Source organism: Stylophora pistillata, chromosome 10, assembly GCF_964205215.1.
Source record: "Stylophora pistillata chromosome 10, jaStyPist1.2, whole genome shotgun sequence".
In the NCBI taxonomy this organism is placed as follows: domain Eukaryota; kingdom Metazoa; phylum Cnidaria; class Anthozoa; order Scleractinia; family Pocilloporidae; genus Stylophora; species Stylophora pistillata.
The window spans coordinates 5342853-5366189 of NC_142528.1; the positions used below are offsets into that span (position 1 = coordinate 5342853).

General features: G+C 39.0%; 1 protein-coding gene, 1 long non-coding RNA gene and 2 pseudogenes across 4 annotated transcripts; 3 read left to right on the forward strand and 1 right to left on the reverse strand.

Moving 5' to 3' along the window:
* Window positions 1-1077: 1077 nt before the first annotated feature.
* LOC148721517 (uncharacterized) lies at window positions 1078-8978 on the reverse strand. 2 transcript variants are annotated; one of them, XM_088735594.1, is made up of 3 exons: window positions 8393-8978; window positions 6123-6899; window positions 1078-5358 (listed from the first exon to the last, which is right to left on the reverse strand). In XM_088735594.1, exons 1-3 carry the CDS (start codon window positions 8394-8396, stop codon window positions 2549-2551), a joined length of 3591 nt encoding a protein of 1196 aa, XP_088591720.1. In that variant the 5' UTR covers window positions 8397-8978; the 3' UTR covers window positions 1078-2548. The 2 variants fall into 2 exon arrangements, with proteins under 2 accessions (XP_088591720.1, XP_088591721.1); XM_088735595.1 differs by having other exon boundaries at window positions 8016-8978.
* Window positions 8979-11721: 2743 nt separating this feature from the next.
* On the forward strand, window positions 11722-12523 carry LOC148721518 (uncharacterized). The gene is made up of 2 exons (XR_015992369.1): window positions 11722-11825; window positions 11912-12523. It is a non-coding gene; the product is annotated as an uncharacterized LOC148721518 (long non-coding RNA).
* A 1964-nt stretch (window positions 12524-14487) lies between these two features.
* Window positions 14488-15399, forward strand: LOC148721519 (uncharacterized; annotated as a pseudogene).
* Window positions 15400-16653: 1254 nt separating this feature from the next.
* LOC148721520 (uncharacterized) lies at window positions 16654-21205 on the forward strand (annotated as a pseudogene). Its single transcript, XR_015992788.1, has 4 exons — window positions 16654-16825; window positions 17420-18412; window positions 18792-18918; window positions 19440-21205. The product of XR_015992788.1 is annotated as an uncharacterized LOC148721520 (transcript).
* The last annotated feature ends 2132 nt before the right edge of the window (window positions 21206-23337 follow it).

The following is a 23337-nucleotide window of genomic DNA, read 5'->3' on the forward strand; positions in this document are numbered from 1 at the left end:
TAAATTATGAGTCAATTTCACCATATCATTCATACTGCAACTTTCAGAAAATTGTGAAAACCAGAGACATTGTTTAGAATGCTGTGATATTTTATGGGGAAGAAGTTACTTTTGCCTTAGAAAACTAGACTGCACACCTTGATTGTAATTAATTCTTCATTTTGAAGTTTGCTGAGTATGCATTTCTTGAACTTTATTGTATTTGCCCAGTACACAAGTGACCTGTCTCAATTAGATCAAAGTGTTCATGGTTTTTCTGAGCCCTAAAGGGGTCAAAGTCAAGCTAAGGGGAGTTTGGAATCTCTATCACTTTAATTTATTTTTGCTTATTAACAAATTGATAAATTCTTAAGGGTGTGAAAGAATCTTGTCTCATCTTCCTTCCCTTTGAAAGGGAGGAGAAGTTCCAATGTCAGTTATCCACCTAGCTGTGCCCTTTGAGTAATAACCAAGTACCTGAAGGCTGTTGCATCTGAGAAGCCAAGCTCTTGGGGGTCTTTATTAAAGTAGAGTTTTTCAAGTAGCCCAAGGATAAAAAGTGAGTTGCCGGAAGCACACACGATCTGCTAGAGCACAGTCTTGCTTCAAGCCAAAGAAAGCATCATAATAAATTATCTTAATCTGTATGTGTTGCATAAGAGAATTGAAACTTTTAAATGGTTGTGATTCAAACGATTTCTGATAACTTTTATGCTTAAAGCATATCTGTCAATTTTTATCTAAAGTTGTGGTCTTTTAGCTATTTTTTCTATTTGGTACAAAAAAAAAGGTGTGGAATGGCTTTTTTCCGAACCTTTTAGATCAAAAACTCAATAAAAGTCAGCATTTTGTCTCATAATTTTTCTTTCAGGGATAGGTTGTTTTCAGAGAATACCATCCTCAGTTCTTATCATTCCCAAAACCTAACCAAGTCGATGAAATATGAAAAGAATGACCCAGGGAAAGGTCAGGAGAGATTCAGATGGTACACTTTCGAAACAGATATGAACACAGAAACATATTCTACTCAAGTGCTTGACCGGAAAAGATTTTGTTTGATGCCTAATCATCAGAGCAATACAAAAGAGTGTAAATGGGCACAGTGGATATGTATTTATTCTCATATGTATGTATTCTCACCTGTAAGCTGGATTTTGTAGTAGAAGTAGAAGAGTTCACTTCTGCGGTGTGAAAAAATAGGGTTGCAGCCAATTTGTGGGTGCTATCTATAGTGTAACAAAAGTTTTCTCGTTTAACAAAGATTTGATTATACTGAAACATAAAATTGCAATTTGACTCAAAGAAAATTCTAAAATAAGCTAGATTTTCCAAATCTTTCAAACAGTAAAAAAAAAAACAGAAAAAAGTCTTTATCGAAAACGCGAGGTGTACTTCAAAACTAGAAGTTACTGCCGTCCTCAAAAAATTAGCTGGTGTCTTTTAAGGGCCTGACTGCTCCAGTATTTTAACCTCAGTAAACCTTATTTTTCAATCTTTTGATGATATTATCTACAATTTTTGTTTCCATTTACACACCATTAAATGTTCTAGTGTATAATTTTCACGGACACCGTAAAAAACCAAAATGCCATCCCAACAAATACAACAAATAGATCTGGATAATTGAACTGGTGCATTTCCGTTTTTCTCTTGAATCAAATTTTTAGTAATTTCTCTCGAGTACGATGTAGTAACCTAATAAGTCTCAACAGAATTAACTGAAAGTTCATCAGAAGGCGGAAGGCTATTACCGTAAATCCTCTAATAATCCTTTAATAAGGGGGACTTATTTATTTCAGGTTCTTTGGGGGGGGGGGGCGGTGGCTAATTAGAAGGGAAGCTTATTGATTTAGCGCGATGTTCACTACCAGGTTACAATAGGATATCATGTACCGTATTTATTCAAAAATTGTTCGCATTTTACTTTTTTCTCTCTATTAGAGGGGGGTTGCTTATTAGAGGGGGGCTTAATAGAGGATTTACGATATTTGAGAGGCGATACTTGTCATACTTGTCAGGTTGGGGGGGGGGAGGGCAAATGTACGTCTAGGATCCAGTACTTCAATTTGCCTTGTTCTGGTAAGCAACAGCTTGCGCGTACAGATGTATAACTGTGGTATTTAAGGAGTTTCTGATGCCTTTGTAATTTCTGTTTTTGTATGGTGACTCGCATCTGAGCAGGAGAGCGAATTTAGCTTATTTTTATCTATTTCCATCCTGAGTGACTCTCTATTTTGTTTTGCTTCTCTTTTTTCCGAAGAGATCTGCAAATGCGTTGCATGGTTTTTTAAATCTCCATTTTGAAAGTTTTTATTTCAGCTACTGTTTAAATTTCAGAGGAAAATATTCACGCTCGAGGCCGTTGCAAGTCCTAATGAAAAATACCCCCTCATAGTGTTTCCTTAGATCTTCACCCAGGAAAAGAGATGACTACCAGCAATATCTGGACGAAATTCTAACCAGCAATTGTGATGGCCTAATGTCCCTTATGGGTCTAAATTAGCTTTCTTTCTCTATTTGATCGTCTGAATGATCAGTAGACCTCTTTAGACTGTATGTTTTGTTTTTTTCAATGTAACAAATGTTCGGCATTTTCCGCCAACAGATCTCTAAAATGTTGATGAACAGGACGGGAGATCTGAGTCCCTTCCAGATTTATTTTGGTAACTTTACATGATGCCGTTTCTATTGCCTGACGTAGATTGACAACAACGGCATCGGTGATCATCCGATTACAACTCAGGTCCAGTTTGGTGATTTTACATGATGCTGTCTTTAATGCTTGGCATAGACTGAAAACACCGGCATCGGTGATCTGAATGTAACTCAGTCTCAGAGTGGTGACTTTACATGTTTGTGTCTGTAATGCTTGACATAGACTGAACACACCGGCATCGGTGATTTTATTACGACTCAGATCCAGTTTGGTGACTTGACATGTTGGTGTCTGTATTGCTTGCCATAGACTGACAACACCGGCATCGGTGATTTGATTGTCTCTCAGATCCAGTCTTGTGACTTTACATGTTTCTGTCTGCAATGTTTGGCATAGACTGACAACACCAGCATCTTTGATTTGATTAACACTCAGATCCAGTGTGGTGACTTTACATGTTGGTGTCTGTAATGCTTGACACAGACTGACAACACCGGCATCGATGAGCTGATTACCGATCAGATTCAGTGAGTTGACTTTACATGTTTCTGCCTGTAATGCTTGACATAGACTGACAACACCGGCATCGGTGATCTGATTAAGACTCAGCTTCAGTGTGGTGACCTTACATGTTGTCGTCTGTAATGCTTGACATAGACTGATAACACCGGCATCGGTGATCTGGTTAACACTCAGCTTCAGTGTGGTGACTTTACATGTTGGCGTCTGTAATGCTTGACATAGACTGACGACACCGGCATCGGTGATCTGATCAAAACTCAGATCCAGTGTGGTGACTTTACATGTTTCTGATTGTAATGCTTGACATAGACTACCAACAGTGGCATCGGAGATCTGAAGACAGATCAGAGACAGGCAGGCTATTTCTGTGAGAGGCAGTAGTTTTCTTATGGTATCACCACAATCCCTATTCCACCAATGACCACCCTGGATCTCTAGCTTTACAATGGTGCAGGGTTTATTCGCTAGCGCTTTTAAGATTCGTCTGAATCCAGTTTGTGTAAAAAGAGGTATGTCAATACTTAAGCGATTCAACGGCAACGGTATACGTGACTGCTGCACAGGGAAAGGATTCTTTCCACTGGATTCATCCACATTAACTGCACTCAGAACTTCTAACAGAAAAGACAAAGCAATGCAGTCTACATCAGTCAAGGCTTTAAATGAAAATCCGTCCTCATCATCACTGAATTGATTGTAATGTTTCTTTACGAAATGTTGTGCAAACTCTAAATCTTGATACTCAGTGAGACATTTCATTCTCAGCAGTTTCCCAGTGGATTCATGTTGAAACATCTGATTTAGTCCATGGAGTAAATCTTTCATGAATGCATCGTCCTTTTGCTTGGATAAAATGCCGGACATAAACTGAAATACCATCTCTGAGACATCTTCTCTTCCTGAGGGAATCTCTCTTCGCCTCACAAACCAACAAGCTGCTAAGTATTCCTGGAGGGTTAGGTGGGTAAAACAAAAATGTTTTGTCGTTTCTGAAAAAGATTTCCGAAACTGAGGACCGCAATGGAGAAGACCGCTTGCTTTCAGGCTTTCGATTTCTTCTGAAGTAAACCTTTTCACTTCTTCGACGGTGAAGAGAAACTTTTTTTCTAGAAGGAGTTGAGCCGCCAACTCTGATAATTTTTCAAGAGTATCCTCAGGGGAAGTTGAGGCCTTCTTGTGATGTTTTCTTAAAAACATGTTAATCACTTCAAAATAAATGTCACTTGAGTTGACTGGAAGAGCATCAGTGTTTGTAGAGTTCTCCAGAATATACTCAAAATATGAACACATCAGAAAACAGAGAACTGGAATGTGGGCAAAGCTGACTAGATTGTCATTCTTTGTAATGTGATCCATCGCAGCAGTCTTCATTTCTTCGTTTTCTCTAAAATACTTTCCAACATACTCCTTCACCTGCTGCGTGGAAAACCCTGTAATTTCGACGTATCGATCAAAATTGATTTGACCACCTTTAAGCTTGTCGGACTCGTCGGGTCTTGACGTTATCAGAACACTTGAGCCTCTCAAGAGCTTTCCTTTGATTAGCTTGGCACACAGGGCTGCTACTGGCATTTCTTCATGAGGGTTATTCGGGTACTGGTCATCCAAGTCACTAGCGATGAAATCTTGTTGTGAATACTCGTCATACCCATCAATGATAATCAAGACTTCTTCAGGATGATCAACCATGTACTCAAATAAAGTTTCATCGATACTTGAGTGGACATCTAACATTGATGATCGGTTAAGAATTTCTCGCATCGAAACGTGGTCCTCTCCCAGTAAATTCAATTGGCGGAAAGTTAGCAAGTATGCAAACTTAAAGATAGGAATGCGAGGACTGATTTGGAGTTGAAATAACTTGTTTTCTGCCCAATCTCGAATCAACTTTTGGCAAAACAGTGTTTTACCAATCCCTGCCTTCCCAGTGACTTTGACAGTTTTTGGATTCGCTTCCTCGGTATTAGAAATGAAAATTTCTTGATGGTGTTTGACTGGCTTTCCACTCACTGAGCCGTATCCGCGAAGGTGCTCTTCTCTTTTAATACCAAGATCTACAACTGGTTTTCTATCGTGTTGTATGAGAAAACTTGTGAATATGTCATCTGTTTTCACTCTAGACTTGTTGGCAGAAGTCAAAGGGTGGTACTCAGTTTGGCTATTAATTGATGCTTTCAGTGAGTTTGTGTATGACTCCACGGCTAAAAGAAGAAACCGCATCAAAACATTAAACTTCTAAAGATGCTTATTAAACGGATGTCACTTTCTGGAGTCTTGTGATGTCAAATCTTTAAAAAGTGCGGTTCAGATTAAATATCAGATATTGTTAGTGAGGCCAAACCTCAAAGAAAAAGAAAACCAAGGATTTTTTTTGTTGAAACAGCCCTAACATTATTGGCTTACAAGTTGTTTGTATTAATATTGCTTTACCGTCATTTTAAGCAAACTAAATCGAACTCCGCGGGGAAGCATGCCTGCAGACTTCCTATTTGATTAATGATGACGAATTTGTCTTTTAGTCCTCCCTCCCTCCTTCCTTCATCAACCCTGCAACAACTAGCTGCGCAGGCCCTGTCTACATAACAGGAAAAATGAAGTCATTAAAGTTTATGGAAAAGTAAATTTTCTTAATGGAGTGAATATCTGTGGAAAAGAGATGTCCTATGGGTGAGACAAAGGAAAAATTCCCCAGGAAGAGTCCCCCCCCCCCCCCCCGAGGAGTCGAACCTCAAACCTTCGGATTCCAACTGGGATTTCACCCGTGTGCACTTTAAGACACAACCGAGAAAAAAAATACTATTTCTTCATACCATTAACGAGCTTTCAAAAAGTTTTTTTTTTCATTGTATGAATATTCTTTGCTGTTGTTGTTTTCGTATTTTCCGAGCAAAATGAGGCATAACCTCTTTTAAGAGGTGTTCCACCTCGATGGAAGTCTCTGCAAGACCTAAACACAAACAGTTACCTTTAACTCCCATTTTCTTTTCGTGTTTAGTGTCAGTGGCGTCTTTCCATGCATCCAGTTTGCCAACAATGTCGTCTAGTCTTTCCTTGATGCCGGAGCCGAAGATTGATTCTTTTAACACGTGCAGCTCTTCTTTAATTTCATCCAATCTTTCCTTGACGGTTTTTTCATCCATCACCCACTGTTCGAGAAGCTCTTTATAGTGTTCTTCATAATCAGGGTCCATGCATTCCGTTTTCAGATCATCAATAGTAGCTTGATAACCTGCTCCTCCCAGTCTCACCAATGCATCTTGGATGTCCTTCCAGTACTGATTGAATGTTGCGTCATCAACTGAGGCCTCGCTGGCATGACCATAAACTGTGTTTCTGAAACACTTGATGCGCACGATGTCAGCCTCGAGGGTTGTGTCTGCTGCAGGAGGAAGTGTATCCCAGCCGGCAGGCGGAGAACCAAGTCCGCAAATGTTCCTCAGCAAAACTATCAGCAGGGTGATATCAAAATGCTGAGACGAAACTGAAGATTTTATGGTGGGATACAGTTTACTCCATTGTGATGGATTCAGTACTTTTCTTCTTCTGAGTAATTGTAGTACAGCATGAACTGGAGTACTCGATAAGACCGTGTCCAGGTTTCCTGTTGGACGCTTCTTGTCAAATGTCTCTCTTAAAACATGTGAACTGACATCCACCAGAAGCCTGCATAACCGGGCGTAGTTAGTTGTCTCCTTTGTTGAAGGAAATAATGGTGCCGTTGCAGAAGCCATGAAGAATCGTTCTTACGATAATAAAAAACAAAACCCATTAAACTTCTTAAAACTTCCATAAGTTGCTATGGATCAGGATAGCACATTTCTTTTCTGGTTTGGGAAATGAACTTGCCAGTACACACTCTAAATACTCTAACCTAGCCGAGATACACGTACGTAATTTAATTTTGTCCGAAATTTGTGCAGTGAGTGATTAGTTTTCTGTCGATCTGATGTAAATACATATTGTTAGCAATTAATAACATCAAGATAGCAGTCTTTTTTCGTTTCGTAATTAATTAAGAAGCACGCGCTGAGCTAAAGGCAGCACTTGGGGTTATCCGCTAATCTCTCGTTTAGGTCGGAACAAAACGAAAAAGAATGCTAAGCAGTTAGTGCACTTCTTAAGCGGTCAATCTTGAACCTCCCCGACTGATTGAGTTTGACCTGAAAAGTAGTGCGAAAAGCGAGACACGAACGAGAGGAGGAGCGAAAATAAAGCAAACACAAGCAATTATTTTTAAGAGCCCCATCTCTACTCGCGCGTCTCACCTCCTGCACGCCTCGCGCTTGCTTCCGCTCGCCTGAAAACCGACAAAACATATATACATGTATGCCATACTGTGTTTACTTTTGTTAAATAACGACATTGGTTGAAAAGTGGAAGGTAATTCTTGAATCAAGATTTTGTGTTTGGTATCTAACCAAAGCAAAATTCTGAAAATAATCGCTGCCAGTCGCTTAATATTCCGACAATGATTATACTACGCGTTTCAAACCTTGAACATTTATAAGTTCTCCATTCTTAATTAATCAAACGTAGGAAATTAATTATGCTAGAAGAAATCAAGCGATTACCTCCATTTACTTTCGACAAAGTAGTTCAATCGGTTTCTCGAAAGGAAGCGTTTACTTATTACTCAATAAAGGTGTTGTATACGGTTTCGATTTGCCGCAACGGTCATTGCGTTGCTTACAATTGCTAGGCTTTTTCTACTTTACAAACTGAGTTCAAGGTCTTGAGAGTTCATTCAGCTTATGCCGGCGGAAAAGAAGCGATTAGAAGAAGAGATAGTGCCTTTAAGACCGACCAAACTCTCTTCCGAAATTATGTGTTACTGAAACAGTAATTATACTGAATTTACCTCAAAATGGCTGACAGCTAGACCACTTATCTACATTCAAAGTTTACGTGGCGTGACTCTGCTTATGACCTCAGGGAATCTGAAAATAAGCTTAATGTTCCACTACCGCGCACTAATTATTACAGAAAAAGCTTTACCTACAATGGCGCCAAATTATGGAACAGTTTACCACGCGATATAAGGAACACAGAGTCTCTGGGGTTATTTAAACATAAGATCAATGACATTCTTTAAGTCTAACGCACGGCATTCACGGAAAACAGCTTTAGTGTTATAGTATGTAGTTTTAATTTTAAATATCTTAGCGTATGTGATATGTATTTTTATAGGCTGATGAATTGATCGTGTCTAAATAAAGATTACAATACAATACTCACTCATCGGGCGTTCGTTTGGCTGTTTTCTCCAGTTAATTTTGTTCCGCACTAAGATGTAATTCCCTCTCCGTCGACGGCAGCGAATGCAGTCACCATCGACTGTGATACGTGACGTGTTAGATTTTAAGGCGCCTTCAATTCCTTCATGCTAGAAACAGAAGAATTATTCCTTACCGATATGCTAAACAAAATCTTTTAAGTGCGATTCAATTGTCGCTAACCGATATGCCAAACAAAATCTTTCAAGTGCAGTTCAATCGTCGCTAACTGATATGCCAAACAAAATCTTTCAAGTGCGGTTCAACAGTGACCTTCGCTTTCGAAATCCTGACCTTTCCAGTCACCGCTTTCAAATCCTGTCATTCTTGCGGATTATTGAAGATCAAAGTCATTTACAACATAGCTTGTAATCGTGCAATCAAGTTCAGTGTATAGCGCGAGCGTGCTTCAGTAAAGAAATAGTTAGCGTGCAGCGTGCAACCATCGAGTTATGGATGCACGCGGGAGGTTGCTAAGAACGAAAGAAGCGTAAGAGTCGCACGATACCTAACCATTTCTTTTACAACATTGAGACTTTCAAACATCTGTCGTTTCGTGTAAAAATATTTAATTGTTCAACCAGCTGATTAAGCTCCTGCTCGCTCAAGTTCGCAAATCTCGAACTCAAAGCTGGAGACCCGACAAAAACCTTGAGCTCGAAATTTGGCAGCCCACAAGAATTATCTTCCTTATCTCCGGAAAAATCGCAAAATTTGTCCATATTTCACGAGCAAAATACCCACAAAGAACACGAATTATGTTGGTTGTAGTGGCAACGAAAAAAAACAAAACAAACTGACGTCAGCGTGCAACCCACGGGCAAAGGGATCGAGCGTATGAGCCAATCAGAGCGCACGCTTTTGTAGAGCCATGTTAAAATTCTCCATTGTGCACGCTGGTGACGTCAGCAGACAAATGCCTCGCGAAAAAATTTTTTTCTCGCGAGTGACTTCAACATTTTTCATTAAAAAACGGGAAAAACTTCCGCAAAAAAGTTAAACTAGACATCGCAACCAGCGAACAAGCCGAAGAAGATCTGCTTACTTTTTCTTTGGGAATGGATTTTTGAACTCCCGAGAAAGAACCCAGAGAAAGGGAAAACAAAACAATCAACGGTTTCATCTCGTTTCGAAACTCTAACTTCATTTCCACGCATGAATTCACCTGTCAGTTTTTGACCAATCTGAGACAAGATCATTGAAGCATGGTGAAATACTTTTCCGAAACAAAATAAACGCATTGAAGCCCTTTATACATAAACTACAGCGTTGAAAATGCTATAAAACAATTGGTTTGTACGTCAGCTGTGCGTTAATCGAGATATGAAGCACTTGGGAAGTTTGGAGAGCACTCAAGAAGCTAGAGTTGCTCTCGGCTACGCCTCGAGCAACTCTTACGCATCTCTCGTGCTCTCCAAACTTCACAGTGCTTCATATCTCGATGAACGCACTCTGACGTATCAACCAATTGTTAAATTTTATTTGCCTTTGTCATTACATTTATTTACATGGCTTTAATTATATGCCTGCTAAAATACGCTATAGTATTATGGCTGGAGATCTTAGCAAGCTCTGCTGAGCTTTTATAAGATCCCCATCTAATTAAAACTGTAACTTAAAGCAGATGGTTTAACTATGAACGTAAGATATTTTGCTGCTTAGCTGATAAAATTACGATTTGAAGTTATATCTCTAGCATAGAATTTAACTATGATTTTGCAGATAGATTTTCATTAATCTCTTAAATTGTGTATATGATTTTGATTCTTTCAGGTCTTTAGGTAATTCATTCCACAGTTTTGCTCCCCTAAACTTCAATGAAAATTTCCCATAATTAGTTCTTTTTAAATCGATGAATGTGTTTGAGGCTGATCGAGTATTGACTATGAAATTTTTCATTTGGTATAAAATAATTTCTAAAGTAACTTGGTAGCTTCTCATCAAAGAATGAGTACATAAAAAGTGCCATTAAGTAGTAGATATTTAACTCGTATATATTTAGAATATTTAATGATAAAAATAGTGGCCGGGATTCATCTTTGCAGTGAGCGAATGACATAATTCTAACGATCTTTTTTTGTATCATAAGCAATGGCTTGAGTCTAGTTGGATAAGTGCTTGTCCAACTGACATTACAATATGTTAAATAAGGTACACCTTGGTGTAATAGATTGCCTGTAGTCTTTCTAAGGATAAGTAATGTCTTGCCTTAGATATTTATGCCTGTCATTTTTTATATTTTTGTTACAACATGATTGATGTGGTGCTTCCATGTTAGCTCATTATCAATGTATAGACCTAAGAATTTTGTGTATTTTATCTCTTGTTCATTCAATTTAATTTTAACACTTAGTTTACTTTTCTTGCCTTTGGATTCAAAAACAATAAAATGCGTTTTCTTGATATTTAAAGTGAGTTTATTTGCAGAAAGCCAGGTTGAAATTTTTTCTAGCTCACAGTTCATGGTATCTTGTAAGTAAACTAGATTTTTGTCACTGAGAAATAGATTTGTATCATCTGCAAATAAAATAACTGATAGTATTTCTGAGCACCTTACAATATCATTTATGTATATAAGGAAAAGAAGAGGCCCCAAGACAGATCCCTGAGGCACACCACACTTAATTGTTAAACTTTCTGATTTCTGTGACTTGAATTTAAAAACTTTCAAAATGGAGATTTAAAACACGATGCAAAGCATTTGCAGATCTCTTCGAAAAAAAAAAAGAAGCAAAACAAAACAGAGAGTCACTTAGGATGGAGATAGATAAAATAAGCTAAATTCGCTCTCCTGTTCAGATGCGAGTCACCATACAAGAAAAGAAATTACGAAGGCATCAGAAACTCCTTAAATACCACAGTTATACATCTGTACGCAACGATCACTTTGCAAAACCTTCTTCGGCGTTTCCTCCATCAAGAAACTACGATCAAATGCAGAATTTGAAAACGCGGGAAAAGCGATATTGATTACAATCTCTTGTGCTCTGATTGGTCACATAAGAAACGATGTCAGTGATCTCATTGGTGCAAAGACAACAAAGGGAAAGGAATGCTGTGCGCATGTGAGCAGCCGTTTGTGGGAAGGAGCGTTGCGTGACGAGACTAAAACCGGCTGCGAGGGAGACTACGTTTTAGTTGATAAGTCAGGCGGTTTGTTGATATGATCAGCGGTAAATACGTTCTATGCGTATTTTTTTTTTTGGCCACGCAACTTATGCCCCTTATTTGGGTGAAAAAAAAAAAAAAAACCGTTCATTTTTTACAAATTAAACGAAGGGATTCAGAAAAAAGTCTTTAAGTGCAACAGAGCGTTTTCACTCAAGTGACCAAATTTCTTTATCGTCATGGTAAGCGACTTCATCCGCCATGTTGGTGTTCTATTATAATCAGCTGTGAGTATTGTGACAGGAAACATTTTGAGCACATTTTACGGTTTTGAGAAGACAATAGTGTAATATTTATGTTTTCGTTATCACAGTCCTTTGCCTTGTCATTAGCTGTGGGAACAAAACAGGGAAGAAGTGGTCTAACGTCGGAAAAGTAATGTTTTTTCGTGTCCCACGTGTTCAGTATAGCCAAGGAGAGAACACCGAAGAACTTACTTCTGAGCGAAGAAGAATGTGGATCTGTGCGATAAGTAGAGATGACTTAACTGATGATATTTAAGAACGTGATAGGGTCTGCAGCCGGCACTTCGTTTCAGAAGAAGCTGCGAAAGATTGGGATCGATTCAACGTAGACTGGGTCCCTACCCTCCATCTTGAGCATTCAAATATGCAGGTCCATTGCATCGGGCAACTATTTTATTTTCACTATAATAAAGTGGGTATTCTTTCTCTCCAAAAATTTTTTAACTGTAGATGTACCTTGAGCAGTCTAAAATTTATGAAACATTTTCAATACACCAGATTTTAAAGACTGATATAAATGATTTCTCATTTTCGGGACATCAAATTGCATTGTTTCAGGGTGTATACAATAAGCAAGGCATGTAGCAAAGCTGGCAGCAAATACTCCACTGTCACTGCTATTTGTCTGTTGTTGCACAGGGACAACTTGAATGCTAGTAAAATTTGAACGTCCAACAAGATTGAGTACCTGCTCGTGTACTTCATTTTGAATAATGTTATGATACAAACTGTCATACAAGTTGGCAGTGCCATCTTCACACCCTACTGAGCCTACACATACCCAGTGGGTATTACCAGTATGCAGAATCTGAATAAATTACCTGATTGAAGTTTCTAACAGGGCCCAAAGTTGGTCTCTGAAAGCCCTCCACATCTGGATTAATGTTTCTTAGACAAACATGTACTTCATGGATAATATCACAGTCAAGCCAACCATTGAGTGATGAAATCAATTGGTAATGCCCATCATTCAGCTTTGCAAGTGATGCTGTCTTTTCTGAAGAGCATTTTGAAACACCAGTTAACACGACACTATCATCAGATGTATTGAAAGTGTCATTAACAACCTTTCTTTAGTTTTTCCTCCTGAATTACACACCATACATTCCCAAGTTGTCATTGCATTGTTCAGCACCTGCTTGAAGTATAAGCAGGGCAAATGAAAAACTTTCTATCTTGACAAAATGGGTTGTGGCATTTCAGCAGTTTATCTGAACAGTGGCTTCTGTTTGCATGTGCAGATAAAATCTAATTTGAGAGCTTCATCCAAAATATCTCTTGTTTGTTTGCATTTTGATTTTTCACTTTTGGCTGCTGGTGTTTTTAGACACGGGACAAAACCACTTGTTAGGTACTTTTGGAATTTTCAAACGAGATAAATGAAAAGTAGATGGGACATGCTTGGTCTGTGCATGTTACCACAGGCCCTGTAGCTGCTAGTCTGCAAAAACAAGCAGAATTGGGATCAGGGGATGAATGAGACAAACTTCACTATTGAGTAAACCACCTTCCTAAAATTTCTGGTAGCACACAGTATCTCCAGAAGTGATTAAGTTTGGAAACAACAGAATGCCAGTGGCTGACATCAGGCAAAATTATGCTATTTTCACGTGATAACGTCACGTGACCGAGCGATAAGAAAGTCTGAAATACGTTAATACCTCACATTTACGTGGCGAAATGGCACCACTTTTTCGTGTGCCTAACCTTAACCCAAATACAGAAATTAAATAGGAAAGGTTTGAACTAAAATGCTGTGCCCGGACCTTAGCAGAATAAAACGTTTGAAAAAAGTTATTTAGGCTTACATTTAGAGTACAGTTTATACGAGCATACACTGGATCTCTTTTGTAGGTTAGACTGATAATTTCGACAAAGTCCGAGCATAGATATGAAGGGCAGGTTTGTCTCCACCCATCAAGAGTAAACAGTTTGCGTAAACCACGCGAAAAAGTGGTGCCAAAACGAAAAAGTGTTGCTCATCCGCCATTTTTGGCCGCCAGTTTTGAACGCCATCTTGACCGAGAAAGTTCTGAATTTTGATAACTGGGGGCTACTTCTTCGTTGCCACGGTTATGAAACGACCAATCAGAGACCACAAAACAGTCGTAGCTGGCCTGGTTGCTTATTATTAAAATGTCGGACGAAGAGAGTTTCTCAGAAGTTTCTTCACTGAAAGTTAACTGTTCCAGACTGTTTCACGCATTTTACCACTCTGAAAGCCGCAAAAAGGTGCAGCGGATCTTAAACAATCCTAAACGCTCATAAAAATATCATCATTTTTGTAGTTAAAGTCATTATCCAAGACACAAGTAAGAATAAACGCATTTCCAGAGAAAAAAACAAGATAGATTGTTGTTGTTTACCCAAACTAAAACCGATTTTTCCAAGGCTTTCGAACTCATGTTTACAAAAATCCAGCCATGCGCGGTAATTTGGCGGTACTTTCGGGTAAGTCCGTTGCATACATAATTTTTTGGCGCGATTTACTGATATTCATGGATGCAGCATCTATGTTCGATGTAGTTTCCACTCTGTTTTCTTGGCAAATTTGTATTATTTCGAAGATCTCTTTACGTTTCACTTTCGAGGAAATCGGCGTTTTTCTTCTCTGAATTACTCATTTGGAGTCTACAACCCATAAATGGCAGAACATTTTGGATGTGGATTTGCGCGTATTGCTGTTAGGCAGAGCTTTTTAAAACCAAATGGCAAGATCGAATATAATCAAGGACTACGTTGGAAAAGGTATCTAAGTCAGTTCCAAGGTCCTCACAGTGATCGATTTGCTGTAGCAGAAAAGAAATACTTTCACAAGCGCTCAAAGGGCCTTTCCCTTCACTTTAAGAGGTGGAAAACAAAGGATAAAAGCCAGTACATTGAGTACTTTAGCCAAAAGAACTGGGAAAATCTTCTTGAGCTCGAGAAAAAACAGCATGAACGAATGAACTGTCAAGGTTGTGCTGTACACCACTATTCTTTTCAGTCTTTATCTCCATCATAGGGAAAAAATAATTCTTTTAATTTACAGCAAGCTTTAAAAAAAACGCAGAATCATGTTTTAAGGCCTTCAAATGCTGCAAATGTGAAACCCACATTAAAGGCTATTAAACAAGCAGCAACCAAAATCTATGAAGACATCAAAGGTCCATTTCAAGAAATTTTTGGCATGTCCTTTGCAAAAGCACAGACAAAGACTCCTGAGCTGTGTTTACAAGAAAAAAAATCTCAAGCTGAACTACGGAAACAACGAAGGAAAAAATTGAGGACTGAGAAGAAGCAAATAGAGGAACAATGGTCAAACCGGGACTGCGACACCATGCTGGCCACACGGCAGACGAACAGGCAGCGACAGGAACAGCGTCTTGCTCTATTCTTTGAAACACCAGAGGATGCAGAGAATAGATGTGCCAAATGGAAAAGCTTAGAAGACCAGGGCCTCCTAAAAAGAAAGTGTCACTCGTCAAAGCCAGAAGATCTGCAGTTTGACAAGGTTGGGCTTCTGCAAGAAGTTAAAAAAATGAAGGATGGAGAGAGGGTTAGCCTTATATTTTAACTGCTATTTATTGTAAGTTTGTGATGAAATTTTGTGGGCCGAGGCCAGGAACGTGTTCGATAATTGAGTCAGTTTGCTAGACATAACGTCTCGTAGTCACGTTCGACGCACTAAAAACTACTATAAAACGAATACAAGAATTGTAAAAACGTGTAAAATGGTATATAAAAAGTCACTTGTAAAAATGTAGCGGAATTCCAAATCGATTTCGATCAATTACGATCCTCATCAGTAGTACTCCGCCATGTTTAAAATACTCATAAATAATAGTTCATATAAGTGACTCTGAAATGTCCACACTTCTTCCAGGCTTCATGTAAGCGGTCATGATGTATCAATCACAGCTCGTGGGATTTGAAAAAAGTTCCATTCGTTCTTGGAGTTCATAAGCGAGTCTTCGTTCACATTATTTATCCTCACTCCTTCAGTTATTTGTCTCAGCATCGCGTCATTGTGATAAACCCCCGTCACATCCATTCGGAACTGCAGTTCCGAATGGATGTGACGGGGGTTTATCACAATGACGCGATGCTGAGACAAATAACTGAAGGAGTGAGGATAAATAATGTGAACGAAGACTCGCTTATGAACTCCAAGAACGAATGGAACTTTTTTCAAATCCCACGAGCTGTGATTGATACATCATGACCGCTTACATGAAGCCTGGAAGAAGTGTGGACATTTCAGAGTCACTTATATGAACTATTATTTATGAGTATTTTAAACATGGCGGAGTACTACTGATGAGGATCGTAATTGATCGAAATCGATTTGGAATTCCGCTACATTTCTACAAGTGACTTTTTATATACCATTTTACACGTTTTTACAATTCTTGTATTCGTTTTATAGTAGTTTTTAGTGCGTCGAACGTGACTACGAGACGTTATGTCTAGCAAACTGACTCAAATATTGTAAGTTTACTTTGCTAGAATGGATTCAAGTTATGTATTAGCAGAGCTCAACCAGACAAGCAATAGAAAATTAATTAATTCAGTTATTGATTTAATAAATTATAACATACACTTAAGGACTCTTAATAGTCTCAACATTCTATATGAACATATATATTTAAAAAAAATGGGCTAAGCATTTAAATCAGTGTACCAATTCAATGCAGTATACATTTACAACAAGAAGTTGATTTTTGTCCATAAACTTGTCTAATCCCTAGATTTCTTTTTTCCTGTAAGGATAAATTACTCTGAACTTGCCCGCCAATAAGGAGTGATGCAGCAAACAAAGTTGGGGAACATGGTTGTGAAAGAGTTCTTAGAAACCAACAATGTACAACTCTCCAGATTGAAACAGTTTCGGGAAAAAACTCCTGCTGCCAGACGGAGGCTGAACCGAATGCAGTGTGGAGAGATATCAATGCCACTACCATGCACAAATGATCAAATAAGGGAAACATTAAGGGTAGGAAGTGTTTTGTAACATTTGGGACATCAATTTTATCCATGAAAATAACTAGCATAATGGCTTTTCTATATATAGTTTAAACCTGATTTGAATCAAGAATATTATATTTAGTGAACAGTTGCCTTTTCTAATATTATCACCCCTATTGCAAGCTCAGTCCTTGTTGATTATTGAAACATATTAAGTACATATTGGGATGATTGTTAATTCTAATCATTGATTTCCCTCGTACATCTGTAGGTTTTTCAATATACAACCCTTTATAACAACTCAATCATAAAAAAATTCCTGCATTATTATTTGGAAAAATATGGCATTGCATGGAAACCAAGCTGGTTACAGATTAGCCATGCCAAAGGCTTATATACAGCTGTTAAGAAAGTCAATGAATGAAGAATATATTACATAATTATATTACTGTTGTATTCTGTCCGTAACTACGTCTCTTTAATCACATAATTATAAGATAAGTAACAACAAACGAATTCAACCTACGTCCCTCGCTCGTCGCTCCACGTGTCATTACCTCTTCAGGTCATGTGACCAACACAACAAGTACATATTTCACTTTAATTGCAGAGTAAAATTGAAAGTTGAGAGTATATTCTTGGGGAAATGATTGTACCCCAAACATACAAGAAAGTTGTCCTTGATAAAGAAGGGACTATCAAGACAGAACTGTTCACAGTATCAGGTCGAAAAATACCACTGCCAGACATCCGAGACAGAACACTCAAGCAACATGAAAAGTTAGGACTCATGCATGCCCGAACCGATGAAGATTATGCTGCTATGACCAAAGAACAAGTTAAAAAAAGGATTGCACAACTAAATGAACATACTAATTGCCCTGAAACTGCAACTTTGGATGACTTGAAAAACTATTTGAAACGTGCTGAGAGGACAAGACATCTTATGGTCTGGGCAGACAACTCGACCCTTTTAAACCATAGGTATCTGTTATTGACTGTGAATGCTGTGTATGACGAGGCACTTTACTTCACAAATAAAGAAATGGAAGACCAAGGAAAAGGAAATGTTGATGTACAGTCGCTTGTAGAACGGCCACAAGTTTACATCCTGGCAAGATGTGGATCAGCAGGAGCTGAACAAATAGAATATATAAATACCAGGAGGGCATGTTTGGAAGGCCTGAAAAACAAAGTGGTGACATCATATGGAGTTCAAATCACAGATGTCATGAGACTTTTTCATGGTGATGGCCCACAGCAGGAATTTGACAGTGGTGAACAGAAGGGTGGAAATGCTGGTTGTTTGGGCTGCAGTGGTGATGCTAGAAAGTAGAAGTATTTATCAGTTTCACTTTCTAAACCCTTCTTATCGCTAACAGATTGTTTAAGGAAAGTTATTCAAGGGCCTGCAGGCAAAAAGAAGAGAAATGGGGGCCTCAAACCCTTCAAAAATCTACGCTTGGAAGGGTTAAGAGAGGAATGCCAAGCAAGGGGGCTACCTACAGATGGCAAGAAGAAGGATCTTGAAGAGACCTTGAAAGAGGAAATGGGGGGAATTCAAAGGGTGCCAGCAATGATGTTCTTTGATCAGGAAAGGACACTGGAAGAAATCAATTTGGGTATTAATTTGAGTTTTTGCTACATAAAAGAAATGCTACCACAGTCAGACTATAAGAATGAAATTTGGAGAAAATCCCTTGGTCTGTTTCACTACATTTAGTGATGTTTAATTACATGTAGCATTAACATTTAAATGATAAGATCTAGGAAATCAATATTTTTGTTAGTAAATGCAAGGGTACTAAGCAGTACAGATTTATACCCTGACACACTTAAAATGCGTGCAGTAAAACTGTTTCAAGCTCTGCAATAGCACACACTAGACACATGAATTGATGAAAATACACAAACAATTATGAACTAAGTCATGGGTCCTGCAGTCAAATTAAAATGTACAAGTATACACACGAAATGTTAACTTTTATGGTTACTTTACAGGAAGCTATGAAGCCTTACCTACAGAACCTCTTCATGATGTGAAAGGGCATATCTGTAATGTGTAAAGAGAAACTCCGTGGCTGTGATTATCGCCTAGCAGCTGTCGTCGTGGCTCAGTATCTGAGAGGTAAGGTCAATTAATACTTAATATCCCTGATCTTAATTAACTCTGCACACATACTTTAACTTTGAAAAATTTTATTTCCCCAGTCAGATCTCAAGATTCTACCCGAGCTGTCAGCAAATTTAAAGGTTCTCTTACAAAAGCTGACAGCAAATTGTACAGTCATGTAACTAGAAAAAGCGCAGTCTCGACCTCCATAAAATATAAAAATACAATTTTCATAAAGTATATTTATACAGTTTTCTGCATAATTGTTAAGATTGTGTTAATTCTCAACAGTAATTCTGACCTAAGTAATCATGATGCCTATTTTAGCTTGCATGTACCATTTATTTATTTATTTAATTATTTATTTATTCATTTCACTTTATTTGTATGTGGGTAAAGCATCAGGACTTAAAGTAAATACTAAAGTACCATACATGTCTATGGCACTGATTTCTAAAATAAATCATTCAAACTTGATGATAATATATTATAAATTATAATCTTATAATTATAAACATCATATCATTGCTTTGTAGGGAAAATCAGAATCAAAGTGCAGTTCTTGCTGGATTCCCTGACTGAGCTAAGTAGGCTCCTTTATCTGTCTGCTCAGTCTCGTTCACCAAGACTTGTGCTACGTTTGCACAACACAGCATTTTTGCATGCCATGCTTTGTAAAGAAGTCATTGGCCAACCTGAAATCCTGACCACCCGCAAGTTTTACGGAAGGTACTGGCATTCCCTTACAGCACATGCTGCTAAACAAAACAGAATAATTTCAGGCAAGTCAGCCAACACAGAGGAAGAAGAGAGGCGTTTCAACACTCTGCAAGGCATCACAAAGTTAACAAACAGAAGACCTGGTGATGTCATCACACCTAGTCTTGTCCGCCTTCAAGCTGAACAACAGATGGCAGAAACCAGGCAGGGAAATGCGGTGAAAGCCCAAGAGTCCCAAATTTCAAAATATTATAAGGCATTACTACCATTTCCCAACTCAATCATACCAAATCGGTATATTGTGAGAAATCCTAAAGAATATCAGGCTCACCTCCAGAGCATAAGCGATTTCCTTATCTGCGGTGAAGGTGTTTGGTGGCAGCAAATTGCCTGCGGAGTGGAGTTTCGGGATGGTCCAGATGAGCTTGATTTCAGACCTCAAGGCCCATCTCTCCACCATTTCAGGTCAAGCAGCCTGGCATTAGAAGAACAACACCTCAAGCAATGTTGAGAAATCTGCCTGGCCAATGAAGCAATCACAAATCCTCATGGAGTCTTCAGGTTGTATGGAGATAATGGTGACTGTGTTCAAGTGATCCACACAAACTTTCTGGATGATGACAGCAAAGACAGTGATGATGAAGAAAATGAAACTGCAGACAACCCCATGCCATCTACAAGCAATGAACAATCTGAACTTGAACACTGGGATGAAGATACTGAAGAGCAAGCAGAGAGTGTGGAATTAACTGCAATGGAGAATGGAACCTTTCATGTTTTGAATGAGGAACCTAGTATCTGTTATGATTCTGCAGATGAAGATGATGGTGCAGATAATCAGGGGCTCCAGATCACAAATGTCTCTTCACTTTCCACTACAGACGAATACCAGCCTCTCGGGAAAAGCAGTTCTAAGCTCCAAAATGTTCATCAAGAAATGATACTACCATTGCAACTACCCCTGAATTCAAAGAACAACTTCAAAAAGAACACCACAGAAATTCAAGTGATAAATTTCAACAATCCAGTAAGCAACTTGCCACAAAGCTTTGCAAAAACATTGCAACAATTTTGGGAGAGACAGATGATGTCTTCTGCTTGGATAAAGCAAGAGAAGATCAGAAATGTCACCCAACAAGTCATTTTTACAATGAGAAGTACCAAAACCTCCTTTCAGGAATGCAGACAAAGATATTGACAACACCGTACATCATTAAAGAAAGAACATAACACCTGGGAGAGGGAATACTGTCTTAAGCATGACTTCCATGAGCCGAGTTTGACTGATGTTAAAAAAGACAAGAAACAATACTCTGTCTACAAGAAAATAATTTTATGTGATGAGCTTCTTATATATTGGGGAGTCACTGTTCATTTGTACTGATTCATGTCAACTAAAATAATTTGTATAGGCTGGCTTTTACATACACTGTACAAACATAGGCTTGCATGTATGGCATAGACATGACACGCACTGTATATAACACTATCACAAGAAAAGTTTATCAATCCACTTCTTATCTACAAGTATTTAAAAATAGTCCTTTAAAGTGCTACTGAAACGTAATTTTCATATCCGAGATTTTTGCAATATAGTGGAGTTTGAACGTTATTTGCAAACGCTGTGTACTTTTCCTTGGCCAACGTATACCGGAAAGTACATTTTTAAGCATTCGAAGTTGACCGGCTGAGATCAAAATTGGCGGCCATCTTGGCGCCGCCAAAACAGCCCTGTGACGTCACTGGTTGTGTAACTCTGTGAAAGAAGGGTAAAAGCATGGAGTGTGGCTTGCATGTTGGGAGGCCAAAAAAGAGGATTTCGGGCAAACTGCCATCCTCGTCTTATTCATCGGCGGCCACATCGGCATCTTGGCTATCTGCGAGAGGTTTGCCTGGATAGGGAGCAAAACTCCCGACTGATACCGAGAACGAATCTCTACCAGTCTATTTAGTTAATCGGCAACTGACGAGATCCAAAAGAATAGGATCGAAACCGCGGTTTTGCCTGACCATCTACTGAAAAATTTCGAAAGACATTATAATGGCAGATGGGCTACTAAACGCCCGGGCCAAAGCAATGCCATTCAGAGAATGAAGAAAACATGGAAGCCTCATACGACACCGCCACTGAAGATGATCTACTCGGCAAGTCTGAGGATAATAAACAAATCCCTCTGTACCAAATCCCTAGCAGAACATGCCCAGAATCCCTACAATATAGGGCGAGGGCCAAAATAACAGCAGACAAGGATTTATAAAATGAGATAAAGCAAATCCTTAACAATGAGGAGCAAGAAACAATAAAGGCGATCATATGCTTCTATGAACATGAAATCGGTCGTTTTAATACCGAAATAAAGAAAAGAAAACGAGCCAAAACGGCTGGAACACTGAACACTAAGAACTGTAGTACGATCGAATCAGCGCCAGGGGTTTCATTAACCCATTAATGGCCGCAGCTTTTGTGGAAAACTGTGTTTTGAAGCTAGTCCAGCAGATTTCGGGTCACTGTTGGGGTTTTAAAAGCTCGAACTTACCAAAAACCACTTGACAGCTCGTGCACTCAACGGCCTTTCGATCCAAATGCAAAATGGCGGCCTGAAAATCTCGGGCACGCGCAGAGAGCAAAATTTGGACATAGCTTTTGGGTTGAAAAGTCACGCCCCACTTACGACTTCTACTTTTCTCTCTTTCTCCTACCCTTTTTTTCCCCTCTCCTTGCCTAAAGTTTCTCCTCACTTGCTGGAAATTGAGTAGGCTTCATTTTGGTGTAGAGATTTTTCAGAAACTACTCATTATTTTCAAAGCACATGCTCGGAAAGGTAGGTGGGTAGTGAAACACGATCTTCGTGCAGATTTTCCAGTCAAAGTGACACGGTTTTTTGGCTATTTCTCCAATCTCCTCCACTCAATTGCGCTCATTCTGGTATCGTCTGCAAGATATTTTCAACCCGTTCAAGTACATGCTCAAATTGGTGCTCCAGAGTTAAAATTGATGACGTCACAGGGCGTAGAAAGGGTGTAGGTCCCCATGGGCGCATACGGGCGCACTGGACATTAATGGGTTAATGTTTTCTGCAGGAGGGCAACTGGTTTTCACAGGCGGGCAAAACTCTTTGAACTGGAGTTCTTTATAAGACAAACTTTCCTCAAGATGGTCAAATCAGGTGGGCAAAGCCGTCCTCACAACCGGTCAATTTTCCCGGTGCCTGGCCCTTAATGAAACCCCTGCAGCGCGCGTGGCGCAAGCTGAAAGCAATCCAGACAACTTAACGATCGAGACAGTCAAAAAAATAGCTGTACATCTACAAAAGCAAACGATTCGAAAAAGACGCAATCCCTGATGTGCGTACTCAGTGCCACACATAAAGCAAATTCTCATGAAAAACTGGCATTTAATAGAAACACAACCACTACTGAGCGAACTATACAAAAATCCGCCGCTCGTATCTTACAAAAGAGGGCGGTCGCTCAAAGACATACTCGTGAGGGCTAAACTTTGAATAGGCTACTCTAAACACACGCTTGGGAGTCGTGTAGGCCTGTCAACCCCATTTTACGCCACCATCTTCCTCTTCGCTACTGGAGACAACTTCGCTTCATTCAGAAGATTCACTTGACAAAACTTCAATGTCTGTCATCTCCTTCGCCCCCGAATACAAACCAACAGTGAGTGAAATAAACCACGCTATCGGAGTGAACACAACCAGTGAC

What these genes read in the sequence shown, in the direction of transcription:
- LOC148721517 (XM_088735594.1), bottom strand. An exon ending in AAAGAAAATGGGAGTTAAAG is followed by an intron (nt 5,359 to 6,122) that starts GTAACTGTTTGT and finishes TTCTTCTTTTAG; the next exon opens with CCGTGGAGTCATACACAAAC.